The 26,049-nt window shown below is 38.7% G+C and overlaps 2 protein-coding genes across 5 annotated transcripts in view; one reads left to right on the top strand and one right to left on the bottom strand.

The window, feature by feature from the left end:
- The window catches only part of IFT74 (intraflagellar transport 74), an 88,661-nt gene extending 86,907 nt beyond the window's left edge, over positions 1-1,754 (bottom strand). For both annotated transcript variants that reach the window (XM_043567178.1, XM_043567179.1), the window contains exon 1: positions 1,595-1,754. The gene's annotated coding sequence lies outside the window, so the exon portion shown is untranslated. The remainder of the gene's footprint in view (positions 1-1,594) is intronic.
- Positions 1,755-3,763: 2,009 nt separating this feature from the next.
- The window catches only part of PLAA (phospholipase A2 activating protein), a 40,150-nt gene continuing 17,864 nt past the window's right edge, over positions 3,764-26,049 (top strand). For 2 of the 3 annotated variants that reach the window (XM_043567090.1, XM_043567089.1), the window contains exons 1-6: positions 3,984-4,353; positions 10,155-10,348; positions 20,786-20,886; positions 20,977-21,097; positions 24,442-24,609; positions 25,075-25,210. In XM_043567090.1, the coding sequence (XP_043423025.1) occupies positions 4,205-4,353; positions 10,155-10,348; positions 20,786-20,886; positions 20,977-21,097; positions 24,442-24,609; positions 25,075-25,210 (869 nt within the window). In that variant the 5' untranslated portion in view covers positions 3,984-4,204. Of the gene's footprint in view, positions 4,354-10,154; positions 10,349-20,785; positions 20,887-20,976; positions 21,098-24,441; positions 24,610-25,074; positions 25,211-26,049 lie in introns of all 3 variants that reach the window. The other variant, XM_043567088.1, reaches the window with a different exon arrangement.

Below are 26,049 nucleotides of genomic sequence, written 5' to 3'. Positions count from 1 at the left end.
CTCTCGCAAAAATAAACATTAAAAAAAATGTAAGAGGGGCACCTGAGTGGCTCAGTTGGTTAAGCGTCTGACTTCAGCTCAGGTCATGATCTCACAGTTCGTTAGTTCGAGCCCCACGTCAGGCTCTGTGCTGACAGCTCGGAGCCTGGAGCCTGCTTCGGATTCTGTCTCCCTCTCTCTCGTTGCCCCACCCCTGCTTGCTGTCTCTCAAAACTGAATAAACATCACACACACAAAAATTTTTTTAATGTAAGAGTTCACTGCATATAGAAAGGGTATTGTTTCATTACATTTTTGTTTCAGTTATATTTATGTAAATTTACACATTAGCGAAAAAAATACTTCATTGCTAAAAAATGCTAACCCTCATCTTCATCTAAGCTTTCAGCAAGTCCTAATCACTAATCACAGATGACTATTACAAATATAGTAACAATGCATAGTCTGACATATCTCCAGAATTATCAAAATGTGACAAACATGAAGCGAGCAAATGCCGCTGGGAACATGGCACTTATAGACTCGCTTGACAAACAGGTTTGCCACAAACCTTCAATGTGTAAAAAGCGCATTAGTGGAGAAGCTCAAGAAAATGAAGTACGGCTGTTGTCCATGTAAAATTTAAGTCTATTATTCTAGCTTTCCTGACAACTTTAAGAAAATGTACAACATATAGAATTTCCAGGGGCGCCTGGGTGGCTCAGTCTGTTAAGCCTCCAACTTCAGCTCAGGTCATGATCCCTGGGTTTGTGAGTTTGAGCCCCCATCCGGCTCTGTGGAACAGCTCAGAGCCTGGAGCCTGCTTCAGATTCTGCGTCTCCCTCTCTCTCTACCCCTTTCCTGCTCACACTCTGTGTCTCTCTCTGTCAAAAGTAAATAAACATTTCAAAATTTAAAAAAAAAAAAAAAGAATTTCCACCTGACTGTCTCTACCACTGCTTTACTATCTTGGAGAAAGCCTAGCATTAGATCAGTCCCAGGAGATAAAAGAACGGTCACTCCTAACAGACAGGCCACTAACTCCTCCGTTATTCACGCAAATCAGAGACGGAGCCTAGCCTTTGGTTCCAGAAAAATGAGAGACACAAACTTTAGCTCTGACAGTTATCCCCACTGGATGTGGGTCCTCATCTGTAAGACCCATGCGTGGCAATGGGCTGTGGCCTGAAGAGCTGTTGTGAAGATTAAAGATACTATATAAAAACATCGGCTTGCTAATTATTACTACCAGGATCCTCCCTAAACCAGCCATTTTAACATATACCAACAACTGGCAAGTTGCTAATAAAAGACACAAATCTATTGCTTCGAGTGAAATCCCTCAGCCCACGGTGAATTTTCTCTTTGAGGCTCTTGGATCCTTCCCTCCGGTCTCGCCTCGGCAGGTTTCCTCCGGGGACTGACTGAGGTGATCTCTCCACACGCTCTGCCGGCCTGGAGTCCGACTTCCCAGGCCTGGCGACAGGCTGAGAGAACGGCTAAGAGCCGAAAAGTGTGGATTTGTTTTTGTTTGGAGCGGATCAGCTTCTCCAAGGTAAGAAAAGCGGCTCCGGAGGGACTGAGAGAGGGATAGATGGGACCTGGGATTTCTCACCTCCCTGGGAGTGTCAGGAGGAAAGCTGTAGCGGTGACGGGCGCTCGAACCTGTTTCCGAGGCCGCCACCCCAGGCGGAGCCCACCAGTCGTCCAGGGCACCGTTAGCTCACTTCGCCACTGCAAGCTGCCCTCGCGCAGCTTTCCTGGGTCCTCAGAACTAACCACCAGCGGCTACGCGCGGCTACGTATCCCGGCAACGGGGGCGGGACGAAGAGAGGACCCGCCTCCTGATTGGCCAATCTTCGGCTTCTGTCCCTGGTAACACCAAACAGAACGAGAATAACCTGTTCTCGCGAGATTGGAGATCTAATTTTTGTTGTCGGAGTATCTCCAGTCTTTTTCTGAAACAAACAGAAAACGGCGACTTGAGTAGGGAAGTACGTTTTGTCTGAAAACCTTAGTATTTATAATCAAAGTCACCTTTCTGATTGTGTGCCTGACCTGCATTTACTCCTAGCGAGTTTTATTATATCGCTATGTCACCTCGTATGTGACATGATATGTGTTATCGTGTAATAGACTTTTTAATAACTGTTTTTAGTTACTTGTGGTAGGCAGCGTTATACTTTTTACTTCTTATTAGAGGTAGTTATCCTTCCTGTTAGGTCTGCGCAATGTACACATTACATTAAGTATAGATGTGTTTCTGGTGACATCTATTCCTCGTTTCAGTGGAAACTTCCTATCTTTAATCTTCCTTTCAAAGTTATTTTGATCCAAGTTTGTGAAGGATGAATTAAATGGACAGTGGTCTTAAAAATAACTATCTTAGAATCAGTGTGTAAAGAAACACCATGTAGGGGTGCCTGGGTGGCTCAGTCGGTTGGGCATCCGACTTTGGCTCGGGTCACGATCCCATGGCTTGTGAGTTCGAGCCCCAGGTCGGGCTCTGTGCTGATAGCTCGGAGCCTGGAGCCTCCTTTGGATTCTGTGTCTCATTCTCTGTCTGCCCCTCCCCTGCTTCTGCTCTGTCTCTCTATGTCTCTCAAAAATAAAGGTAAAAAAAATTTTTTTTTAAATAAAGAAACACAATGTAAAAAAAAAAAAAAACCTACTTCATCTCAAATCCCACATCTCTAATAAAGTAACTTGGAGTTTTCTTCCATTCTTTCTATGTAAAGAAAGCTTAAATGTGCTTGCAACTATAATCATAACGTACGTACGTATTGGACTTTCAACGTTTTTCACATTTCCAACTTGCATACATTATTTATAAACCAGATTTATTTCTGAATGTGCCTGCCTTCAAGTAGTTTAAAATGAATGCAACAAAATGAAATGTCACGTGGCTGAATTATCACTTCAAGTTCGTAAAATATTTTTATGTAATTCTCCCATTTGAGCCCAACAAATTTGTAGTGTCCTTTAGTGACTATACAGGAGGAATCCACATAACAAATTTTAGTAACTGGACTTTATTTACTGTTAGTTCCCCATATTTTTGCCTCTCCAAAATTTGCTGCTTCTAAAGACTTAAAGTCCTTTTCTTCAGTAAATATTGTTCCTTTGTTAACTTGTGCCGTAAGTCCAGACTCTAGCCACCTCTTTGAGTACTCATTTCTGAGTTTCTCCCTTGCATATATGAGATATGTATGTTAATAAATTTTTCTCTTATTAACCTCTTTTGTTGCAACGCCCCGCGCAAAGCCTACAAAGGTAGAAAGAAAAAAGATTGTTTCCTTCCCTACAACCTCTGCCCAGCTACTCGGTACACAGAATTGTCTGAATCAACTGACATTATGGAGATTTTTTCCCTGAGTGCCTTCAGACACATGGAAGGAGGACGCAGCATTTGTCATTTGTAGGCAGATGTGACAGTTGAGATAAATGTTTTAAATCTGAGAATTGCTTAACACGTAAGATATTTTAATTTTTTAGAGTACCGAGAACCCAGCTTAGTATTAGGATTTAAGGCAAACGACTGTTTACAACTTGGTCCCAAACTCTGTCGTTTTAATTAAAAAACAATGTTTAACTTCCAAAAGTCTCAGGCGATTCCACAGAAGTTCTGGAAAAGTCGCAAAAGGGTTACCCTGACAAAACGTTCAGAACGATTTCTCTCAACCACAAGGGAGCGCGCAGCTCCTGAAATCAAATCTTAAAATATCCGGATTCGGCGCGCCTGCGGTTCCCGCCCCACTGCGCGTGGCATTGTGGGATTTGTAGTCCCAGCGCGCATCTCGTACTACAATAAACTGTTCAGCCAGGACTCGGCAAGGACGCGGGCTCGAAAAGGATCCGGATTGGGGCGGTCGGGCCCAACGGCCGGGCCCTGTTATCTCTTCCTCGGCGGATCGTCCAGGGCGCGGGAAGGAAACGGGCTTCAGCTCGGCCTTGCCCTCAGCAGTCGGGACGCACACGCTTTGCGTCATGGCGGGCTGAGACAGATGATGAATTCCGGTGTACATGTCAGGGTTGCTGTGTCACTCGGCCCGTTCGGCGTTTCCCTTCCCCGTCGCTCTTCCGCACCGGCTCTAGGGCTCTTCCGGTCCTCAGCCGCCCCTCACCTGCAGGCCCCTCGCCCGCCGCGCTTCGGCGCACTCCTGGCCTCTTCTGCGGACTGATCTCGCGCGGTGCCTGGGCCCCGGGTGCCGGACCGACAAGGGCCATGGCGAGCGGTGCCGCCAGGTACCGGCTGAGTTGCTCGCTCCCAGGCCACGAGCTGGATGTGCGGGGCCTGGTATGCAGCCTCTATCCGCCGGGGGCCTTTGTGTCCGTGTCCCGAGACCGCACCACCCGTCTCTGGGTCCCAGACAGGTGAGCGCTGCGAGTCCGTCTGTCCCCGCCTGTCCCCACCACCCACCCCTGGCAGTGTTGCAAGCTTCCTATTGCTGGTGGGACGAGAGGACCCCTCCCCTACTGTATCCTGTACTGTTCCCGGCCTTGCCTCCGGTCCGCGCTCCCTCACAGCTCTGAGAGCACTGGCACTCTGGGCGCACAGTGTTAGGAAACCTGTGAGATTTAGGTGGAAAGAGCACCGCTTTAGGATTACAGAGACGTACATTCTTGTCCTAATTTTACCACTTAACGAGTGGGTGACCTTGGACGAAGCTCTTTTGGGCGATGATTTGCCATGTTTCTTTCAGATTTGAAAACTTACTGATGCCAGGTGCACCCCCCCATTAGACGTTGTGAAAACATCTGACATGTAATTGAAGTAAATCCTCTTCTTTCCCTAGAATGTGCTCTGTAATCTTCCCTCAAATTTAATTTTTGATAATTGCGTTGCAGAAAGTTGCATTTGGCACGTCTCCTTGTCCAAATAAGTTTCTTAGTCTGGGGTCTGTGGTGGGCTCGGATGGAGGGGATGAAAGTTTCAATATGTTTTATCGATGTGTGAGGATGTGCTGTTTTCTTGAAAGAAAGTCCATTGCCTTCAAAATGTTGTCAGGTTAACCAAAAAGAGAAATTAAGAAACTGAAGGTTAAGCTCCAGTCCAAATCAAGTTCAAGGGGTCGGTCCTGATTTGGCTGGTTGTAACAGGAAATTTATGACGTGGAAGACAGATTTCAGTTCAGAAAGAGAAAATTTGAGGTGATCTACTTTGTTATGTAGTAACTCTCCCATTAGTATAGGTTTCACTCAGAGTTTGGGTAGCCATGCATAAATTCAGATGTTAACTCTTGGTTGAGTCTCTACTATTTGTTTAGATCCTGAAGAAAAAGAAAACAAAAACAAGTTCCCTCTTCTTACGGAGCTTTCTTACAGTCTGGGAGGGCTCATGGATCAGAAAAAAAAGTAAATAAATAATTGCTCATTGGCATGTGTACTGTGAAAAAAAACCAAACAAGTATAGAATTGAATGGAGAGATGTTAAAGAAGGAAGCCTCTCTGATGAGGGTTTCAGTTTTGTTTGGTTTATTAAAGCTGACACCAAGATGGACCTAGTCATGGGAGCAAGGAATGAGAAGAGTTGAAATGAAAGAGATCTGTAGATGGTAGGAGGATCAAGCATAGACACCCTGGATTAAGAAAGAGGCAAGTTCCTGTGTTCAGGAGGGAATGAGCTGTGAGGTCAGGAGCCAGAAGTTGGCTGGAGCCACATGCTATGGTAAGAGTGCTTCTAGAAAGAGTGTAAGTAGAAGCCTTCAATGCATTTCAGGCAGGGAGCAACATGATTTGATTGACCTGTTGAGAAATACTGCTAGCTGCTGGTGGAGATTAGATTGCAAAGGGATAAATGTGGAAGTAGGTCTGTTTGGAGGCTTTTGTTGTAGTGCAGCCAGTACATGATGGTAGACAGACTAGAAACGTTATAGAGCAAACTCCTATATTGAATTGGACGAGATAATCTCTGAAGGTCTCTTTTAATTCTAAGATTCTGTGATATTCTGAACCACTTAGTAATGCTAATACATAAATTTATGTGTATTTGAGTGTAATTACTGATTAAGCTTATCTCTTTAAAATTGAGTTCAGTAGAAGCACGTACCCAGCAGGATATAATCATTGCAGTCAGAAGTAACTAAAGGATGGCTGCTGTAATAGTTGAGTCTTGTCATTAAACTTTACATATTTTGTAGGACTGTGCTAGGTCCTAGAGTTTTTGCATTCATCAGAACTTCAGGGATTGGAGGCTGAAGTCATGTATTTGAAAAGTGTTGTGCTTTTTTCTTTTTAACTCATGTTGTGTTTTTGGTTTTGTTTTCAAAATCATTCATAAATTTCTTCAGCTAACACTGATTGAGAGCCAGCGTTGTGTCACACACAGGAATAGATAGTGGGTAATGATGAAATAAGACTGTTTTACCTCTCATTTCCAACTGTTCAGAGTAGGGCATTTTATAGTCCCTGGGTGATGAGTCTCTTCTACATCCCAACTGAAGTGTCTAACGTACCCTTACTGTTATAAAAGTGTCCTCAAGGCTGACATCCTGACAATTTGTATGTCAATTTGTATTTGTATGACAATTTGTATGTCAAATTGTATGACAATTTGTATGGTATATTAATAAATGTAATGAAGTGCTGTAAATGTTTGTAGCCAGATAGGACATGAAAATTGTTTTCCCATGTACATTGTTGATAGAATTCGGGATCAAGGTAGTTAGTGTACAGATGGATTGGGAATAATGGAATTTAATTTAGTTTTAGGGAAGCAAAATAGTTCTCTTCCAAGGTGCACTAAACCAGATACCTTGTCTTTCACAAAAGCCCATTGAAAACCCAGAGGCTCTCTCAGCCTTCTGAAGACCTTTCAGAATGGAGACATTATTCTTTGATTGTACATTGAACTGTACCAGTCAACATGTGATTGTTTCAGACTGCTTCAGGCCTCCCTAAGCCCACTTCAAGTTAAACTGGATTTCTCATCTGTCATGGACTATTTTTTTACCTTTGGAAAACTACCCACATTTGAAAGATGCAACTTCACATTTAATGTGGTGTGTTGACTCTTGCCTGTCCATGCCAAGGGTTAAATGATTTCTCCCTCCTGTAAACAGTCAGCACTTTGTGTCCAAAGTCAATAGTTCTATGGAGTTTGTTAAGAAATCAGAGACATTCCCTTCCCAACCCCCATTTCCTTTTCTTGGAGTTAAAATTGTTGTCTCTTTTAACTGCTTATTTTTGTATGTTACTTCCATGTGTATATATAAAGTGCTTTATTTCTATTTTTTTTTTAATATTTTAGGCATTTTCTGTTCTTGCTGCAGAATATTGGACTTCAGCTCTCCCCCAGCTTATGCATCTTTTGTATGCTCCGCCCCTTATAGTTGAACTTAATTTAGATGAAATCAGTATAATTTTTAAGTTTTTGTTTACTTATTTGAGAGCGAGAGTGCGCACAGCATGTATGGGCAGGGAGGAGCAAAGAGAGAATTCCAGGCAGGCTCCATGCCTTATGTGGGACTTGAACTCACAGAACATTTGACCTGAGCTGAAACCAAGAGTCGCAGCTCAATGGATTGTGCCACCCAGACACCCCTAGACGAAATCAGTATTTTATGACTGCACAGGCTCTACTTACACTGCTGTGGAATAAACTAAGATAACTCTTCCTCAACAGTTTTATGATCTCCCTGTAGTAATGAGTATCCTGTTTGGGGCTTTCATTCACTTCATTTTTTATGTATTTCTCACAAATTCAACTTCATATTCTTTGCTAGTTGTCTAAATCTCTTCTCAAGACCTGTAGACATACTTCATATTTTACAGTTTCATCTTCCTGGGGGTGAAAACTTTCTGACCTGGTCTGTCTGCCCCTGGGGCACACAGAGCCTGAGATCTCCCTTCATTGTGTTCTTCACAGTTTCTTCTTTTGGGCCTCTTGTGTTGGATCTGTTATCTGTATCGTTTTACTTTCTTAGTTTTCTTCCTTGATGCCTTTTTGGAGCATATCCTCCAGGAGCTTCCTGAAATGCAGTACACTGATGATAAATGTATTAAGATAGTGAAAGTCTGAAAATGATTTTATTCTGCCTTGCTACTTGAATAATAATTTAAATGTCTGTAGCACTGTAATTCCCAAATAATTTTCCTTCAGAATTAAGAAGCTATTGCTCCATTGTATTCTAGCCTCCAATGTGTATTTTTTTTTTAATGTTTACTTTTTTTTATTTGAGAGAGCACCAGCAGGTGAGGGGGGAGGGGCAAATGGAGAGGAAGAGAGAGAATCCCAAGCAGGAGCCCACCAACACAGGTCTCGGTCCCACAATCCTGGGATCATGTCCTGAGTCAGACATTCAACTGACGGAGCCACCCAGGCGCCCCAGCCTTTACTGTTAAATTTGACAAGTCTGAAGCCATTCTGTTTCTTGAACTATTATTTTTTTTCTCTCTGGAAGGCAGTCTGTATTTAGGCACCCCTAAAAAGTTTTAAAAAACACACAACAAAATAAAGTGGACAAGTTAGGGGCGCCTGGGTGGCGCAGTCGGTTAAGCGTCCGACTTCAGCCAGGTCACAATCTCGCGGTCCGTGAGTTCGAGCCCCGCGTCAGGCTCTGGGCTGATGGCTCAGAGCCTGGAGCCTGTTTCTGATTCTGTGTCTCCCTCTGTCTCTGCCCCTCCCCCATTCATGCTCTGTCTCTCTCTGTCCCAAAAATAAATAAACGTTGAAAAAAAAAAAAGTGGACAAGTTAAAAAAAAGCTACTGCCAAATACCTTCCTTTGAAGATTTTTCATATGATTCATCTTGCAACTGATTCTGAAGATTTTCAATAGTGTTCCTTTTCCTAATTCCTACCTTTCTTGGTCCCCATTTCTAGAGGTACATAGTGCTGCAGATATTTTTCAGCTTTTTAGGGATTCATTGGTAGATTGGTCCTCTACTTTCCCTGATGCCTACTTAGAACTCAGTTTTCTCAGGGTGTCTGGGTGGCTGAGTTGGTTACATGTCCGACTCTTGGTTTCAGTTTAGGTCATGATCTCAGGATTGGTGAGTTCAAGCCCTGCATCAGGCTCAGTGCGGACAGCAAGGAACCTCCTTGGGATTCTCTCTCCCTCTCTCTCTGCCCCTCCCCTGCTATTGCACTCTTTCTCTCAAAATAAATAAATAAACATTAAAAAAAACCCTCAGTTTTCTCAGGTATTCTATATCCTTTATTATTTTTCAATCAGCTTTGAGTGTTCAAAGTTGTGTTCCTGTTTCTTTTTCTTCTTATTCTCCCTGGCCTTGTGGGTTTATGCCTTTCTTCGAAATGTGTATGGATGTGTGTTTATCTTGAAGTCTTATCTCTTCGTGTGCACTTGTCCTGTCTCCTTCTACTACATTGCAGACTTTTTAATTTAGCTTGAATCGGGGATATAATTCTTTATATTCTCTCAGGAGTTAACTTACTGCCTTCCACATAGTACATTGTAATGTGTTGTTTGACTTGTTATATAAGGCTGTGATGCTGAGTGATGTGTGTAACAAATTGATAATCTTTCTAAACACAAAGCAGTTATTAGTATGCTGTGTCCCTAGAGCATTCATTTATATATCCCTGTATTCCATTAGTTTGCATATTGAGAATGATTGGTACTCTAGGGATTTAGATATATATACTCTACTAATGGGTATTAAGTTAGTGTTTCATAGTATGAAAATATTCTCACTGTGTTTGAGACTTATTGATAGTGTACTTCATTATCTTAATTGTATGAATGTTTCACTTCACCAGGGATTTCTGAGGGTAACAGTCACAGATGAATAGAAATGAAGACGGAGCATGAGAAAAAGCCACTTGCGATACTTGTTTCCCTCCCTTTCCTTCCTTATTCTTTCTGTTAATTAATATACTCTTATCAATGAAACACTAATTAAACTTTTTCTAATCTGATGTGAATCTCAATAGTAGCTAATAAAATTAGATATTTAATATTTAAGTTAAAATAATAGATTCTTGGGGCACCTGGCTGGGTCACTCAGGAGAGCATGCGACTCTTGATCTCAGGGTTGTGAGTTTGTGTGTAGAAATTACTTAAAAACAAAACAAAACAAAACCAATAGATTCTTGAGGTAGCAGACACTCTAGCGTTCAACCAGTATACTAAAAGAAAATGAGTACTTTGATACTCATGTCCTATGGTAAGTCAGGGGACAAATGTGTATCTTATTCATTACAATGTCTTTCCAGTCCTAACAGGGGCTTTACAGAAATGCACTGTATGAGTGGCCACTCCAATTTTGTATCTTGTGTATGCATCATACCTTCAAGTGATATGTACCCTCATGGACTAATCGCCACTGGAGGAAATGACCACAATATTTGTATTTTCTCACTGGAAAGTCCAGCACCACTTTATATACTAAAAGGTCACAAAAATACTGGTGAGTATAATGCTTTGATTTTTTTCTATTTGAAGAAGTTTCATCCTTTTGAAAATAAAATTCATATATCTGCATTCCATACTATTAATTATGTTTGTTTTACCTATGGCTATGACTTGATAGTGAAAACCTTTTAGGATCATCATTGTTCTGTAAATTCTATTCCAGAGTTATTGTTATCATCAGTAAAGGTTGACATGCTTATATATGTAAATAATACAGTGTTCTGTTATAAAAGGAAGAAGCTGTATAATTTTAATACACCTTGTGGTTTTCGTTTTCAACTATTTTGTGCAAGGAATTAATTTACTCAGGAAGACTAAGAGTATTTTTTCATCTTATGGTTGTTATATCTGTATTTATGCAGTAAATTGAAGACCCAGAACAAATGTGTTTAGGACCTTGGTATCATAACCGAAGAGTATTTAATACTTTTTAATATTGTTTTCTATGGTTGACATATATTTCTGATTAGCTGATATTCCTGGATTTGTGTGTGGTTTAATAGCTCTTTATTATAAAATGATGTGCTTAATCAATGCAGTGTATATACCTATTTTTTTTATGTATCTGGATCTGTAAGCAAGTAGTATGCCCCATAAACACTTGAAAATTCCTTTGAAAAATTTTGTAAAATGAATTGTGTGTATATATGTGAAATCTTTAATACTGAGTGATACAGACTTTTTTTTAACTTCATTGAGGAAGTCTTGAAATGTATACAATGGTAGAGATACAGTATTTTGTAATGAGTTATGTATAAATATATATATTTAAAGGGATGACGATCTTTTCCACCGGTGTATTTATATAGCTTCAAGGATTATCAACACATGGCCTATCTTCTTTCATCTCCCCAGTCTTCTACAATGTTATTTTAAAGGAAATTTCCAATATACTGTTTCATTTGTAAATACTTTAATATGTAACTCTAAAACAGGGTTTGGCAAACTTTTCTGTAAAGGGCCAGATAGTAAACATTTTAGGCTTTGCAGGCCATCTGGTCACTTTTACAACTATTCAAGTCTGCCGATGTATACAAAAGTAGCCATTGACAATAAAATGAATGAGCCTATCTGTATTTCAATAAACAGCTATTTATGGACACTGAAATTTGAATGTCAAAATTTTCACATATCAGGAAATATCTTTTAATTTTTCCCCCCAATTAACTTAAAAATGTAAAAACAATTCTTAGTTTGTGCAGTATACAAAAACAGGTGGCCCACAGGCCATAGTTTGCTGATCCCTCTAAAAGATATATTTTTTTTAATCGTCATTACACCTAAAACAAAACAAAACCTAATTGCTTATTATCAAATATCCAATGAAGGTTCAAATTATACCCAATTGTTTCATAAATGTTTTTTTACAGTTTGCTTGAACTGTGACCCAGCTAAGGTCCGTATATCTTTTAATCTATGGGTTTCTTTCCCCCTTTTCTCCCCCTCCCTATTTGAAACCAGCTTATTTAACCTGTCGGATTTCCTACTGCCTGAACTTTGCTGATTAAAGCCTCATTGTTTCCCTTAACATGTTCCTCAATCCCCTATATGTCTTAGGAGGTATTAGTCAGATCTAGAAACTTAATCAGATTCAGGCTCAAGTTCTTGACAAGTACCTGTTATAGGTAGTATTGTGTACTTTCTGTTGTAGCACATTAAGAAGCACTTAATAACTCTTTGTGATGTAAATTAGTGGGTTCAAATGTTGATCATTTATTCATTATAAAATTACTAGCTGTCTTGTATGTAATGGTTTTTAGCATGTAGTGATGAGCACACACAGATCCAGAGTTTCATTAAGATTTGAAAAATCATTATACTCTACCTTTTTTTTTTTTTTTTGCCTTTAATAGCTAGCATTTTTTTACTATATAATTTCCTGACATTGCTTTTTTTTCCCCTGTCAATTCGTTGGTTACGTGTGAGACTTTTGTACAGGGAAGATAGGATAAATGCTTGCCATGTCTCCTCTCCTACCTCTTTTACCAAGTTTCAGAATGAGTTAGCTTCCTGTTTCTTTTTCATTCTCAAATTGTCCCATATTTGGCCATATTGGAAACCTCTTTAAATTGGCCCCTGTGGCCTTTTGAGAAGACCTTTAGCAGTTTTCTTTGCTTTTGGTACTATAGAATGTTACAGGTTCACTTTATGTATACCTTGTTCTAGACCTGGAATCAGCTATTTCTCCAAGAAGCGCCATGTTTTTTGCTTTTGTTTTTTTAGTGGGAAATAATAACTGGAAACCTGAGTTTTGGTTGTAATGGTGCTCAACAGGATTTTTTAACTTAATGTTGCTTTATAATTCTATAAAACATAAATAGTTTCAAAGGAAAAACAACTCACCAAGATATATTCAAAGAAGTCTAGATTCATTCACTATTGGCTTCTTGCACCGTCCCTTTCCTTATATTTATTAACTTTGTTCTTTTTAAAAATAATAGAGCAGATATGGATGTAGATTTATATTGCCCCTTTCTTAGGTAAAAGGTAACATACTGTATGCAATTTTCTGCCCTTCCTATTTTTGCTTGATAACATTACCACTTTGGAGATCTCTTTATTATACTATATAGAAGCCTTCTCCATTCATGTTTATGATGGCATTATAATTCATTGTTTAGCTAGCTGTACTATGACTATTCTAGCTTATTTAGCGAGTCCCCTACTGATGGACATCTGAGTTTTCAATCTTTTGCTAGTACAGATAGTACCATAATAAATGGCTCCGTGCCTCTGTCATTTTGTTAGTTTGGAAATGTCTTTTAGGCATAATACTCATTTCTGGATCAAAAGGTAAATGGATATGTAATTTTGTTAGGTATTTCTGAGTCGCTTGATTAGGTGTTGTAACTTGTTTTTGCATTTCAAGCAGCAACATGAGTCCCTGTTTCCCTTACCAATGGTGTATGTTGTCAGATTTTTAGATTGTTGCCAAAATAATAAATGAAAAGTGATGTTTTAGTATAAGGGAAATTTGCATCTCTGTTATTACGGAGGGGGACATCTTCATAGAAGGAAGGGATTTTTTACCCTTTTTTTCCTGTGAACTATATTAAAAATTTCCCATTTAATATTGGGTTACTGGCCATTTTTGAAGACCTTGATTAGAGTTATTAACTCTTTCATACAAATTACAAATTTTTTCCCATTTTGTTAACGTTTTTTACTTTGCACATTTTTTTTGTAATGCAAAAGTCAATTTTTATATAATCTTATTTGTCTTGATCTTTTAAGGTATCATATGATCTCATAGAAATCTATGTAAAAATACTGCTTCAATTTTGGAGGGTATTTTTTCTGCCTGATTCATTTCTACTTTATTATAAGGTAATCTTTTGTTATTTTGTTAGTTTCCTTGGTGGTTTAGAGGCCAAATGTCATGTGCTTTTTTTTTTCCTGGCATACCATACATACCATGTTAGTGAGTATAGCTGAAAAAATTAATGATTGACATTCTTATGTCATTTTTGTTCAGCTTTCTAGACCGTTTTATTTTCTAAATAGTAAAGTAGTACTATTCTTTAGTTGATATTATACATATAACACTTCCCCATTTCATTATAATTTGCGATTCTAGGTAATTTTATGTTGCATTATTTGGTATCGTGGGCTTTTTTCCCCTACCTATTCAAAGCTAAATGCTTCCTTATGCTTATTGAAAGAGATTTATTTTTTTTATTCATTATTTCTGCCTGATCTTGAAAGAAATTAAAAAAAAAAAATTTTCTGTGCTTTCTGAAACGTTTCTCTTGAATTATATGTTACACTGATCTCTGAGAGAATATGAAGAGCTTTCCCAATTACAACTATCAAGGAGAAACATTTAAAAAAAGAAAATTGGAATTGGTAGCTAAATCTCCTTATGAGAGAACCTCCTGTACCCAAAGATTTAAAAAATGGAACTTATTTTCTAAATCCAGCTTGATTCGCTATTATCCATTAGGAAATATGGTGTAAGTTTTTGGAGGTAAGTTGTTATTACCTGGAAAATAAGGTTATCCAAAAGAAAAAATTTTTCACAAATTAACCATATCCTGAAAACTTAGGGTTTTCTGTTTTTGGACTTATACATGAATAATTTATTAATATAAGCATCAAATGTTGAATTTACTGCCTTTTTGAGCATTTGAGTTTAAAGAAGAACTGATGATACATAACCTTTTTTTTTTTTTTTTAACGTTTATTTATTTTTGAGAGGGAGGGAGACAGAGTGCAGGTGGGAGAGGGGCAGAGAGAGAGGGAGACACAGAATCTGAAGCAGGCTCCAGGCTCTGAGCTGTCAGCACAGAGCCCGTCGTGGGGCTCGAACTCACCAACCGTAGATCATGATCTGAGGCAAAGTTGGACACTTAACCGACTGAGCCACCCAGGCGCCCCATGATACATAAGCTTTAAGTTGATTTTTAAAAATTTATAATAATTTGAAAAGCAACTTTTCATATGAATGGAAAAAATTCAGTTCGACTTCTGTATTCAAATACAGTAATTGTATTTTTATTTGTGTAGTAATCTCTTTCAATCTTTGTCCCTATGACTAAGAATGGGTAATAGATCCACAGAAGATATTTTCTATTCTAATTGCCAAGACTATTTCCTGACTATCTAGTTTTTTTTTTCATTTTAAAGATTAAAATCCTTTCATTCTCTGAACTTTAGTTTCCTCATCTGTTATTTAACAATAACAATAGCGTTTAGTTCCTGGAGTTCTTGTGGAGTGTAATGCACTTTTTACAGTGTCTGGCACATGGTAAGGACCCTGTATCTCCTAGTTGTTATTGCTAAAGGTTTCTGCTTCTTTGCAGAAGCCCAACACCAGCACCTGTTCACAGCTTTATATTTTACATACTAATTTTCTCTTCCTTTTGCCCTACTTTATTTTCCACTTATTTTTAATTTTTACCTTATTATTTATATATTTATGAAAATCACAATTTTTTCTGGAACAGAGTAGGTAACAAAATTTGGGGAATGTTTGTTTGAATATAGTCAATGCATATGTAGTTTTTAAATTATATTCTTACCTAGGAAAAAAATTTTTCCTAAAGTTAATGGCCCCTTTTTTTCCATTTCCATAATTTTCTGAGTAACTGTAGCTGATATTTTACAAGTGTTGCAGGAAGTCTCCTAAATGCCTGTTACATTTTTTAAATATTCTAACATAATGAGTGAGAATAGGTTACGGTATAGTAACAAACACTTCCCTGATCTCAGTGGCATGACACAAAAGTCCTTCTCACTCACCATACATATTCATCGTGGATTAGTGAGGGGAATCTGCTCATCAGAGTCTCTCAGGGACCCAGGCTGATGGGGGCTTTCTCTCTACCTGTGCTGCAGTGGTTGGTTGCAGCAGTGACAGGGCAATGTGATTAATAATGCACTGACTCTTAAAAGCATATACCTGCAAGTGTCAGCCACCATTCAGACTCTTGACTAATGCATGGATCATTTGGCTGTGCCTAATGTCATGCACTAAAAGGGCGAGCCACCAACCACAGTCTGCCTCTGGTTATCAGTTATTCAGCTTGCTCTCCCTTGTGCAGGCAGAACATACCCACTTCTCTCTCCATGTCAGACAAGCCAAAGTTACACTTGCAACCACAAGCCCAAAGTTAAGAATCCCTGGGTGACAGGTGGTATTTTAAACATCAGGGAGGTGATGCTCAGGTGTTCCGACATCAAGTCCCAATATAGTTCTTAAAGTCAGAGGTGTGTGGGCTACAAACATACGTTCCCTGTCATCCATTCACCCAGTATACAGTTGTGGAGCTGTAGGGTAATCAGAGCAAACACTGCCATTCAGGAGAAGGAACAGTGCAAGACAATGGTTCCTAATATGTAGTCATTCTGACATCTAGACGGGTGTCTGTTTTCAAGGACCTGCCTGCTCAGAGAGTGGAGAGATTTTTGTGATCTGTTCCCATTGGTCTCTAAAAGGGGTTTCCCCAGTACATTATTCTTCGTAGCTCCACCTTGGCCCTCTGGCATACTCTTTCCTTTCTGTTACTCTCCTTGGTCACCTTGATATATACCCTCCTTGGAGACAAAGCAATATTCTCAGCTCTCCTTCTGCCTACGGGAGTTGGGTGCACAGGGTCATTTTTGTCTTGAAAGGTCATAGACTTTATATTTTTAGTTCTTGGCAATGCAACTCTCTTGGTAGTCTTATTACTTATTTGATTCCAGTCAGACCTCTGTGTCAGTAGCCATACCCTCAACTGTAGACTGGATTTGCTGTATTTCTCCCCCTCTCTCCTTTCCTCTTTTCCTACCTGCCTTTTTAGATTTTACTACTGAAGCTTTGAGCCTATCCGACCTCAGTGGGAAACCTGCATGCTCAGATTCTTTTCCCTGAGCCATTTGCCCTGTTGAAGGCATTTATTTTCATGGTTAACAACCTAATTTGCTTTGCTTTGAATATACTTAAAATCCATTTAGACAGGGAGTTTGGGTGGCTCACTTGGTTGAGTGCCTGACTTCGGGTCAGGTTATGATCTCGCATTTGTGGGTTTGAACCCTGCGTTGGGCCCTGTACTGGCAGCTCAGAGCCTGGAGCCTGCTTCTGAGTCTATATCTCCCTCTCTCTCTGCCCCTCCCCTGCTCATGCTCTTGTCTCTCTCTGTCTCTCAAAAAATAAAATAAAGATGTTAAAAAAAAAATAAAGAAATGTTGGCACTGTGCATGCTAGCCACGTTTTTTATTTGTCCCTGTTGCATGACTGAGTTTCAGTTGTCCTTTGCAGCTAAAACACCTTCTCAGGTTCATATTTTATCATTTGGGGTTGGGAAGCAATTGGCTTCAGTTTCTGAACTCCATTCCTTCTTGACAACCAGCCACTTCTTTATCTCATTGCATTCTTTTATTGATTGATTGATTGATTTAGAGAGCATGTGTGTGTATGTGTGCGCGCGTGTATGCATGCACACACATGAGCAAGAGAGAGGGAGAAAGAGGATCCCAAGCAGGCTCCACATTTTCAGCACAGAACCTGATGCGGGGCTCAATCCCACAAACTGTAAGATCATGATCTGAGCCGAGTTCAAGAGTCGGACACTGACTGAGCCACCCACGTGCCCCTCATTCTGTTCTTTTCGTACTTAGTCAGATGTAGCTGATAGTAACTGACAGCTTATCACTGCAGTACCATTTTCCATCCTCTTTCTTTAGAGCTACAAGTTTATTATGTCTTCGATTTTTGCCGGCTGCTGTTTTACAAAATGTTCCACTGCATAAGGATTACCAAACTTCCATTCTCTGTTACAATGTCCTCCCCACCAGCTGCCCATTAAGCTAATGCCATTTTTAGATTTTTGTTTTAGCAGTGTCTCATTTGTGCTACCGATTTTTGAATCAGGTAGGCTAGTTGACATTGTGGTAACAGACAACTCCAGAATTTCAGGAGTTTGGCACAATAAAAGTTTGCTTTGCTTCTTACAGATCTAGTGCAGTACAGCAGGGGGCTCTGCTCCTCATAATCACTCAGGGATCTGGGATGACAGAGGTTTCATCTCATGTGCTTTCAGAGACAGTGGAGCAGTGGGAGGGAACACGGCTTAACTATGCACCTGTCCTTAAAGCTTCTCCTGTTAAATAACATTTCCCTCATTTTTCAATGCCAGAACAAGTCATGTGGCTTGCCTAAAGCCAAAAGAACTGGGGAAGTTCAATATTACCATTTGTTGAGAAGATAAAGAGCAGAAAATATTTGATGAATATCACTAATGGCTACCATGCACACCACAATATTTACCTGTTCCATGTTTTCCCTGGAAACTTTCCTCTTCAAGTCTACTGTTGGATTGATGCTCTGGGCTGATGTTAACACTGGATTCCCCTTTGACAATAGATTTCCTAGAGAGAATTCCCATATTTTTGTCATTCTTTTTTTTTTAATGTTCATTTATTTTTGAGACACACAAAGACACAGCATGAGCAGGGGAGGGAGACACAGAATCGGAAGTAGGCTCCAGGCTCTGAGCTGTCACCACAAAGTCCAACGCAGGGCTCAAACTCGTCAACCACGAGATCATGACCCGAGTGGAAGTCAGATGCTCAACAGACTGAGCTACCCCTGTGCCCCTATTTTTGTCCTTCTTAACTTACTTTTTCATTTTGGTGTATTAAGCTTCTTAAGAAAGCTGTTACAGGGACTAAATGTATTTTATATTTGTATATTAGAAAATGTCTTTATCCTTACATTTGATTGTTAATTTGGGTGGATATAAAATCCTGTATTAAAACCATTTAATCTCTGAATTTTGAAGGCATTTCTCTATTGCCTTTTAGTGTATTGTGTTAACTGAAAAGTTTGATGCTGTTCTCATTTCCCATCTTCTCTGTGGGACACGTGCCTGGTCCTTGTAAGCTTTTAGGATCTTCTCTATTTCTGATGTTAGAAAATATTTCACAGTGCATCTCTGTCTCTGCTTTTGAAAGTGACTTTCATTTGGCTCTTTTGTGGGTTCATTCAATCCAGACATTCATGTTCTTCACTTTTGGGAATGTTTCTTGTACTATTCTTTGTCTTATCTGTCCTGCCCATTTTTTTTCTTTCTGGAATCCCTATATGTTGGATATTGAACATTGTGAAATTATTTTCTAACTTTTTAAACTTTTTTATTTTTTGAGTCTGTCTCTTTGGTCTAATTCTCAGGAGAGACTTTTTTTTTCTAGTGCTATTTGATTTTGGTTTGATTCTTCTACTTTTAGTTTTTATTTTTCTTGTTCTCTCAATAGGTCTTCTTATGTAATATCTTACCTATTTGCAAATATTATGTGACTATTAAAGTTTTATGGGGTTTTTGTTTGTTTGTTTGTTTTTTGGCTTCCTGAAATTAGGTTTGTTTCTTCTGGCCTGCCTAACCCTTTGCCTTTTATTTTTGTGTTGCTTTGTTTGGATTTTTCTCTTTCCCTTTGGAGACTTTTATAAAATGGTTGTCGATATTAAACTGGCTGCTCATATTTAAGAATAAGGTATAAAGAAGTTGAAAATTTTTTAGCTAGTGTACATGAAGCTTGGTGATTGGTGGGCTTCATTAGAAGGTGATCTGGAGGTGGTCTGACCTTTTAGGTGGGAAACCCTCTCACATTTCCTTATCTGAAGTTCTTTAGCATTATTAAGACTTCTAGAGCAGAATTCTCCTCCCTCTTGCCTGGGCAGTGGGGAATATATGCCTGTCTGCTGGTATTGTGGGAGAAAGGAACGACATAACTACCACATTTCATGATGTAGATTTTCCATTTATTTCCCTTGTGTTTCACAGGGCTTCTTATTCCAGACTTTTATTTTACCTGACTGCTTGAATCTGTAAACTGTGCTTCAGTTCCTCCAGAGAATAAACCTCCCATTGCCTGCAGCTGGTGAGGATGTACTTTCCTGACACTGGAGGCTGCTAGGAGAGATCTAGCATTTCAAGTTCTCTGCCTAGCTCCATTCTCCATCGAACCTAGTGGCTGGACATTGAGTCTCATAAGAGTTCCTTGGGGGAGTCGCTCAATTCTTATCTCTCTCTGTGGGTGTTTAACTTATAACCTCCTTCATTTTGCTAGGTCAGTGACAGTGTTTTCTGTCTTCTTTGTCCTTGTAGATTAATACCATTATAGCTTTACTGTGAACAATCTGCCATTTTTAATCAGAACTGTATCTTTTTGAGGGTGCCTGGCTGGCTCAGTCTGTTAAGCTTTCAACTCTTGATATCAAGCTCAGATCATGATCTCATTGTTTGAGAGTTGTAGCCCCACAACAGGCTCGGGGCTGGTGGTGCAGAGCCTGCTTGGGATTCTGTCTCTCCTTCTCTCTGCCCTTCCCCTGCTTGTGTGTATACATGCGTGCTCTCTCTCTCGCTCTCGCTCTCGCTCTCTCTCTCTCAAAATAAATAAATAAACTTTAAAAAAAAGGAACTCTGTCTTTTTTGTTTCTGTGTTTTTAAATAATTCTTCACATGTTTAATTTTTAGCTTGCATGATTTTACATTAAGATAATAAGATATTTAATTACCTATTCTGTTATTGTTGAACATTTAGCTGAACTCTACTGGGTTTTTTCTTCTTTTTTTTTTTGTCATTTTAACTAAATATCTATATAAACAGCATTTCAAAATCACTTGCATTATCTTTCTATTTAGTTTTTTATAACCAGAAGGCATTGTGCAACCCATTTGATCCTGCTCCCTCACTTTACAGATAAGGAATGTGAGTTATCCCATGGTCAGACAATTCCTAAGTGGCACAGCTAGGCCTTGCACCCAGGCATTCTGGCTTAGCATCCGTGCTCTTGACCATTGCACTCTACATCTCCATGGAATTAACCCTTAACTGGCCAAGTTACTGTTAGTTCAAAAAGTGTTTTTAAAATTGCAATGCTTTAATAACTAGCAAGGTCGAACATTTTTCTATATGACGATGTGTTAACTAATGCCTTGTTTCCCTTTAGTTTGTAGTCTTTCATCTGGAAAATTTGGGACATTACTTAGTGGCTCATGGGATACCACTGCTAAAGTGTGGCTAAATGACAAGTGCATGATGACCTTACAGGTACAGTAGTAGTTCTGTGTGAATGTTCTAGATAATAATTAAATATGATCATTCTGTGGCAACTTAATTTAATTCCCATTTAACTCACAGGGTCATACAGCCGCAGTATGGGCGGTAAAGATCTTACCTGAACAGGGCTTAATGTTAACTGGATCAGCAGACAAGACTATTAAGCTGTGGAAAGCTGGAAGATGCGAGAGGACTTTTTCAGGTAAGATCGGAGTAGACAACTTTTATAATAAATCTCTTCATATTCACTCAGATGGTGTTTTCTCAAAAGTTTAGAAGCTTGAAAATGGTATTCAAAAACCATCAGTCTGTAGTATAGAACATTGGGGTAAATGTAACTTTCTGACAATATTTAAAATCTTTTTAAAAGATATAATGAAACTTCTCATAAAACATCCAGATGTGGACTAATACATGGCCACTTGAACTTATAACATGGTTTGCAATTGTTTTTGGCTGTCATTTTAACAAGTTTAGCCTGAAACTTCCAAGCATAAGCCTGGTGACTTGATGGTGGCTCAGTATTGTTAACTTTATATATGGAGGAAAGCATCATGAGTATTTTATGAATACTGAAATACATTATTTAGTAATAACAAATCTAAACATATGTTGTGGTTTTAGGGGGGTAGTCTTTTTGAACCTTACCTATTAAATAGCTCCTACACTGAGGCATGTGCTAATACTACTATTGATGATTTATTTGTGGTGCACTTACATTTTTTTTAAGTTGTGTTCATTTAAGTAATATCTACATCTAGCATAGGACTTCAACTCCTGACCCACAATCCAGAGTCACATGCTGTTTGTCTGACTGAGCCAGCCAGGCACCCCTTTGGTATAAATTTTTACGTTGTTTTTCTTCTCTTTTATTTTCTCTTTTGAAGTTGATCACTACTCCGGATAATACTGCAGAAGTCCCTTATGAAGATAAAACTATTTGTAGATGGACGAGTTATAACTAAGCATCCCTATGTTGCATACAATATATGTTATCAAGTTGTCATTAATCCTTGATAGCTAATCTAAATCAGCAAATACTGAGCATGGGAAATTTTTTAAGTTTTTGTTTATTAGAGAGGGAGCAGGTACATGTGCACTTGAGGGAGGGAAGAAAGAGAGAGAGAGAGAGAGAGAGAGAGAGAGAGAGGAAGAGAGAGAGAATCCCAAGCAGGCTCCATGCTGTCAGCTCAGAGCCCAATGCGGAGCTCAGTCACACAAACCATAGATCGTGACCTGAGCCAAAATCAAGAGGAGGTTGCTTAGGCAACTGAGCCACTCAGGCACCCCAAGCATGGGAAATTCTTTGATTCCTGATCTCCTTTATTAGAGAATATTCTGTCCTTGAAAAAAAATGTAGTATCTTCTGTACTGCCTCAAGTAATATTGAAAGAAATTGAATTTTATGAAGGTTTAAAAAACATTTTACATCCTTTGATTAATGGAATATAGATGTTTTTCCAAGTACATAATTAAGAATATAATATAAGAAGTTTATTCCATAAAATCTTTCCTTTAAAAAACAAATCATTGAGGGGCGCCTGGGTGGCTCAGTCGGTTGAGTATCTGACTTCAGCTCAGGTCATGATCTCGCAGTCTGTGAGTTCGAGCCCCGCATCGGGCTCTATGCTGACAGCTCGGAGCCTGGAGCCTGCTTCGGATTCTGTGTCTCCCTCTCTTTCTGCCCCTCCCCCGCTCATGCTCTGTCTCTCTCTCTCTGTCAAAAATAAATAAAACATTAAAAAAAAATTTAAAAAAATCATTGAGACTCCTGTGGGGCTCAGTCAGTTGAGTATCCAACTCTTGATTTCAGCTCACAACCTGAATAAATAAAAATGAAAAATCAATCATTAATATTTACTGTATAATTTCAATGCCTGCATTTGTATATATTATGAACTGTTTCTATTAACAAAGCAGGGATGTTTGGTTTTATATTTGTTTTTTGGTTAAATCAGAGGGGAGAAGTTAGGATTTGTTGAATCAAAACAACTAGAATTATGAGGCAGGAAACATGAATCTTGTAGCTTTTCCATTAGTTGTGTGGTCCCAGATAAATTAATCTCTCTCAGCATATTCTAAAGTTTACTTTTTATGATGGTTTTTATTTCAAATTCTTAAATAACTGATCTTTTATAATTTAACTTCTCTTCATTTTTTTTTGTTGTTGTTTTGGGATTTTATTTTTAAAGATTTTTTTTTTTAAAGATTTTATTTTTTATTTTTTAAAATGTACATCCAAATTAGTTAGTATATAGTGCAACAATGATTTCAGGAGTAGATTCCTTAGTGCCCCTTACCCATTTAGCCCATCCCCCCTCCCACAACCCTTCCAGTAACCCTCAGTTTGTTCTCCATATTTATGAGTCTCTTCTGTTTTGTCCCCCTCCCTGTTTTTATATTCTTTTTGTTTCCCTTTCCTTATGTTCATCTGTTTTGTCTCTTAAAGTCCTCATATGAGTGAAGTCATATGATTTGTGTCTTTGACTAATTTCACTTAGCATAATACCCTCCAGTTCCATCCATGCAGTTGCAAATGGCAAGATTTCATTCTTTTTGATTGCCAAGTAATACTCCACTATATATATATATATATATATATATATATATATATACACCACATCTTCTTTATCCATTCATCCATCAGTGGACATTTGGGCTCTTTCCATACTTTGGCTATTGTGGATAGTGCTGCTATAAACATGGGGTGCATGTGTCCCTTCAAAACAACGCACCTGTATCCCGTGGATAAATCCCTAGTAGTGCAATTGCTGGGTCGTAGGATAGTTCTATTTTTAGTTTTTTGAGGAACCTCCATACTGTTTTCCAGAGTGGCTGCACCAGCTTGCATTCCCATTAACTTCTCTTAATTTTTTTAGTACTTTATAAATACTAATCGCAGTTTTATGTGGTAAGAAATTTAGAGGCCATAACTTTTTGTCATATTTGAATATTTTATATGCTATGATGCTTACCAATTATTGTTATTGAGGATGAAAAATTGAAAATGAATTGCCAGGTAAAAATGAAGAAGTGTTGGGATTAGAATCTTATTTCTGGAGAGTTGTAGAAAATAATTTGGTGAAGATAGTGTAAAATAACTTCCAAAGACCGGTAATAAAAAATATTGCCAAATCTGAAATACAAAGTTTGGTTACCAGGCTTTTCTACAGAAAAAAATGAATTGCTCTGCCTTGCAAATCAGTTATTACTATTCACTGATATGTTTTATTTATTTGTTTATTTAGGGAGGACACAAGTGAGCCAGGGACAGAGAGAGAGAGAGAGAGAGAGAAGTGGGGCTCATGTTTTACATGAAGCGGGGCTTATGCTCACCTGAAGTGGGGCTCAAGCTCATCTGAAGGGGGTCTTGAGCTCACCCAATTTGGGACTCAAACTGTGAGATCGTGACCTGAGCTGAAGTCAGATGCTTAACAACTGAGCCACCCAGGCACCCTGATGTGTTTTATAATGTTAGTTAAATACATAGATCCATCAGTCAAATCATCCATCTTATTGGTTCATATTATTTTTCTTTTCATATAGGGCATGAAGACTGTGTACGAGGTTTAGCAATTTTGAGTGAAACAGAATTTCTTTCCTGTGCAAATGATGCTAGTATTAGAAGGTGGCAAATCACTGGCGAGTGTCTTGAAGTATATTATGGACATACCAACTATATTTATAGCATATCTGTTTTTCCAAATTGTAAAGGTAAGATTAGCATATATCATGTATTTAAAATTCTGTATTGAACCTTGTTCCATCCCATTCTTGAGGTGGGAGTAGGAGGGCTCATTACCGAAATCAGTTTACTAACTGTACTTGAATAATTTAGTAGCTATGTTTCATAAGGATCTTCTTGTAAAGGAAGAAATTGTGTGATCATCTTTATATCAATTCACACTTGATGGTCAATGTCAAATAGTTTTGGGTATTTGAGGAAACGCTTTGTATAATTTATTGGTGCAAAGTGCATAATATGTAAGGTGTGAAATGTAGAAAATATGATTTTTGAAGTTTTTGTGGTATAAGTAACAAATAAAAAAAATGTAAAACTATAATTTTAAAATATGTTGGGTTTAAAAAAGTCATTATGCCTCCCTAGAAAGGTGATATTTATAAATGTACTTAATTTTATTTGTTCAAACTAGTTTTTCCTATATTCATTGATTTTAGATTTTGTGACAACGGCAGAAGACAGATCTCTGAGAATCTGGAAACGTGGGGAATGTGCCCAGACAATCCGACTTCCAGCTCAGTCTATATGGTGCTGCTGTGTTCTAGCCAATGGTGACATTGTGGTTGGTGCGAGGTATTTATATTCTAGTCAGTCAATAAATATCATGTGTCTAGGCCTTTGGTAGGTGTTAAGAGTGCACTGAGATAAGCCATAAGGAACTTTAGGTGAATTGGGAGACATTTCAGTACATTTCTGTACTGAAAAAACAGCATTAGGCATAAGAGCTTTTATACATTAATGGTACATGATACAGTACAAAAGTATTGCTCTGCCAGTTGTGCAGTCAGAACGTCGAATGCAAAAGAAACTGGAGAAGGTAGAGATTAGTGTGGGAAACCTTTATGAAGAAGAGGAAATTTGAATTGAATGTTGAAAAATAATGAGAAAGAAGGGAAATGAGAATTTCTGTCAAAAAAAAAAAAAAAAAAACAACAACAGTGTAAGTAAAGGTGTGGCAGGACCAGGAAAGTGATTTGTGGGGCAGATCAAGGAAAGTGGTGGAAGACTCATGCTAGGGAATAGTGGGGGATACTGGTAAGGTGGTAAAGGCAGTAGGGTGGAGCATAACTGTGGACAGCCTTGAATGCCAGGTATCTTTTAGAGTCTGTGCTTGGAGTAAAGGGTTGTAGCTACTGAAGTGACATGAATAGAGCATAACCTGTGAATTATTAACTATGTAGGTTGGATTTAACTAGTGGTGATGGCAGGAAAGCAACTTGGAAAGCACTTCCGGTAGTAGGGGTGTGATGTTATGAAATACCGTCCCCACGGTGCCAATGGACAAGAGGCCAAAATATTAGATATTGCAAAGGAAAGGTTGTCAAAAGGAGGATAAAAGAAAACTGTAAAGCTTCAAGCTTTTGGTGATTGCATTAATATAAATGGGGAAAGTGGGAGAATTGGTTAGGTGC

Source organism: Prionailurus bengalensis, chromosome D4, assembly GCF_016509475.1.
Source record: "Prionailurus bengalensis isolate Pbe53 chromosome D4, Fcat_Pben_1.1_paternal_pri, whole genome shotgun sequence".
NCBI lineage: Eukaryota > Metazoa > Chordata > Mammalia > Carnivora > Felidae > Prionailurus > Prionailurus bengalensis.
This window is presented reverse-complemented; position numbering and strand designations above follow the sequence as displayed.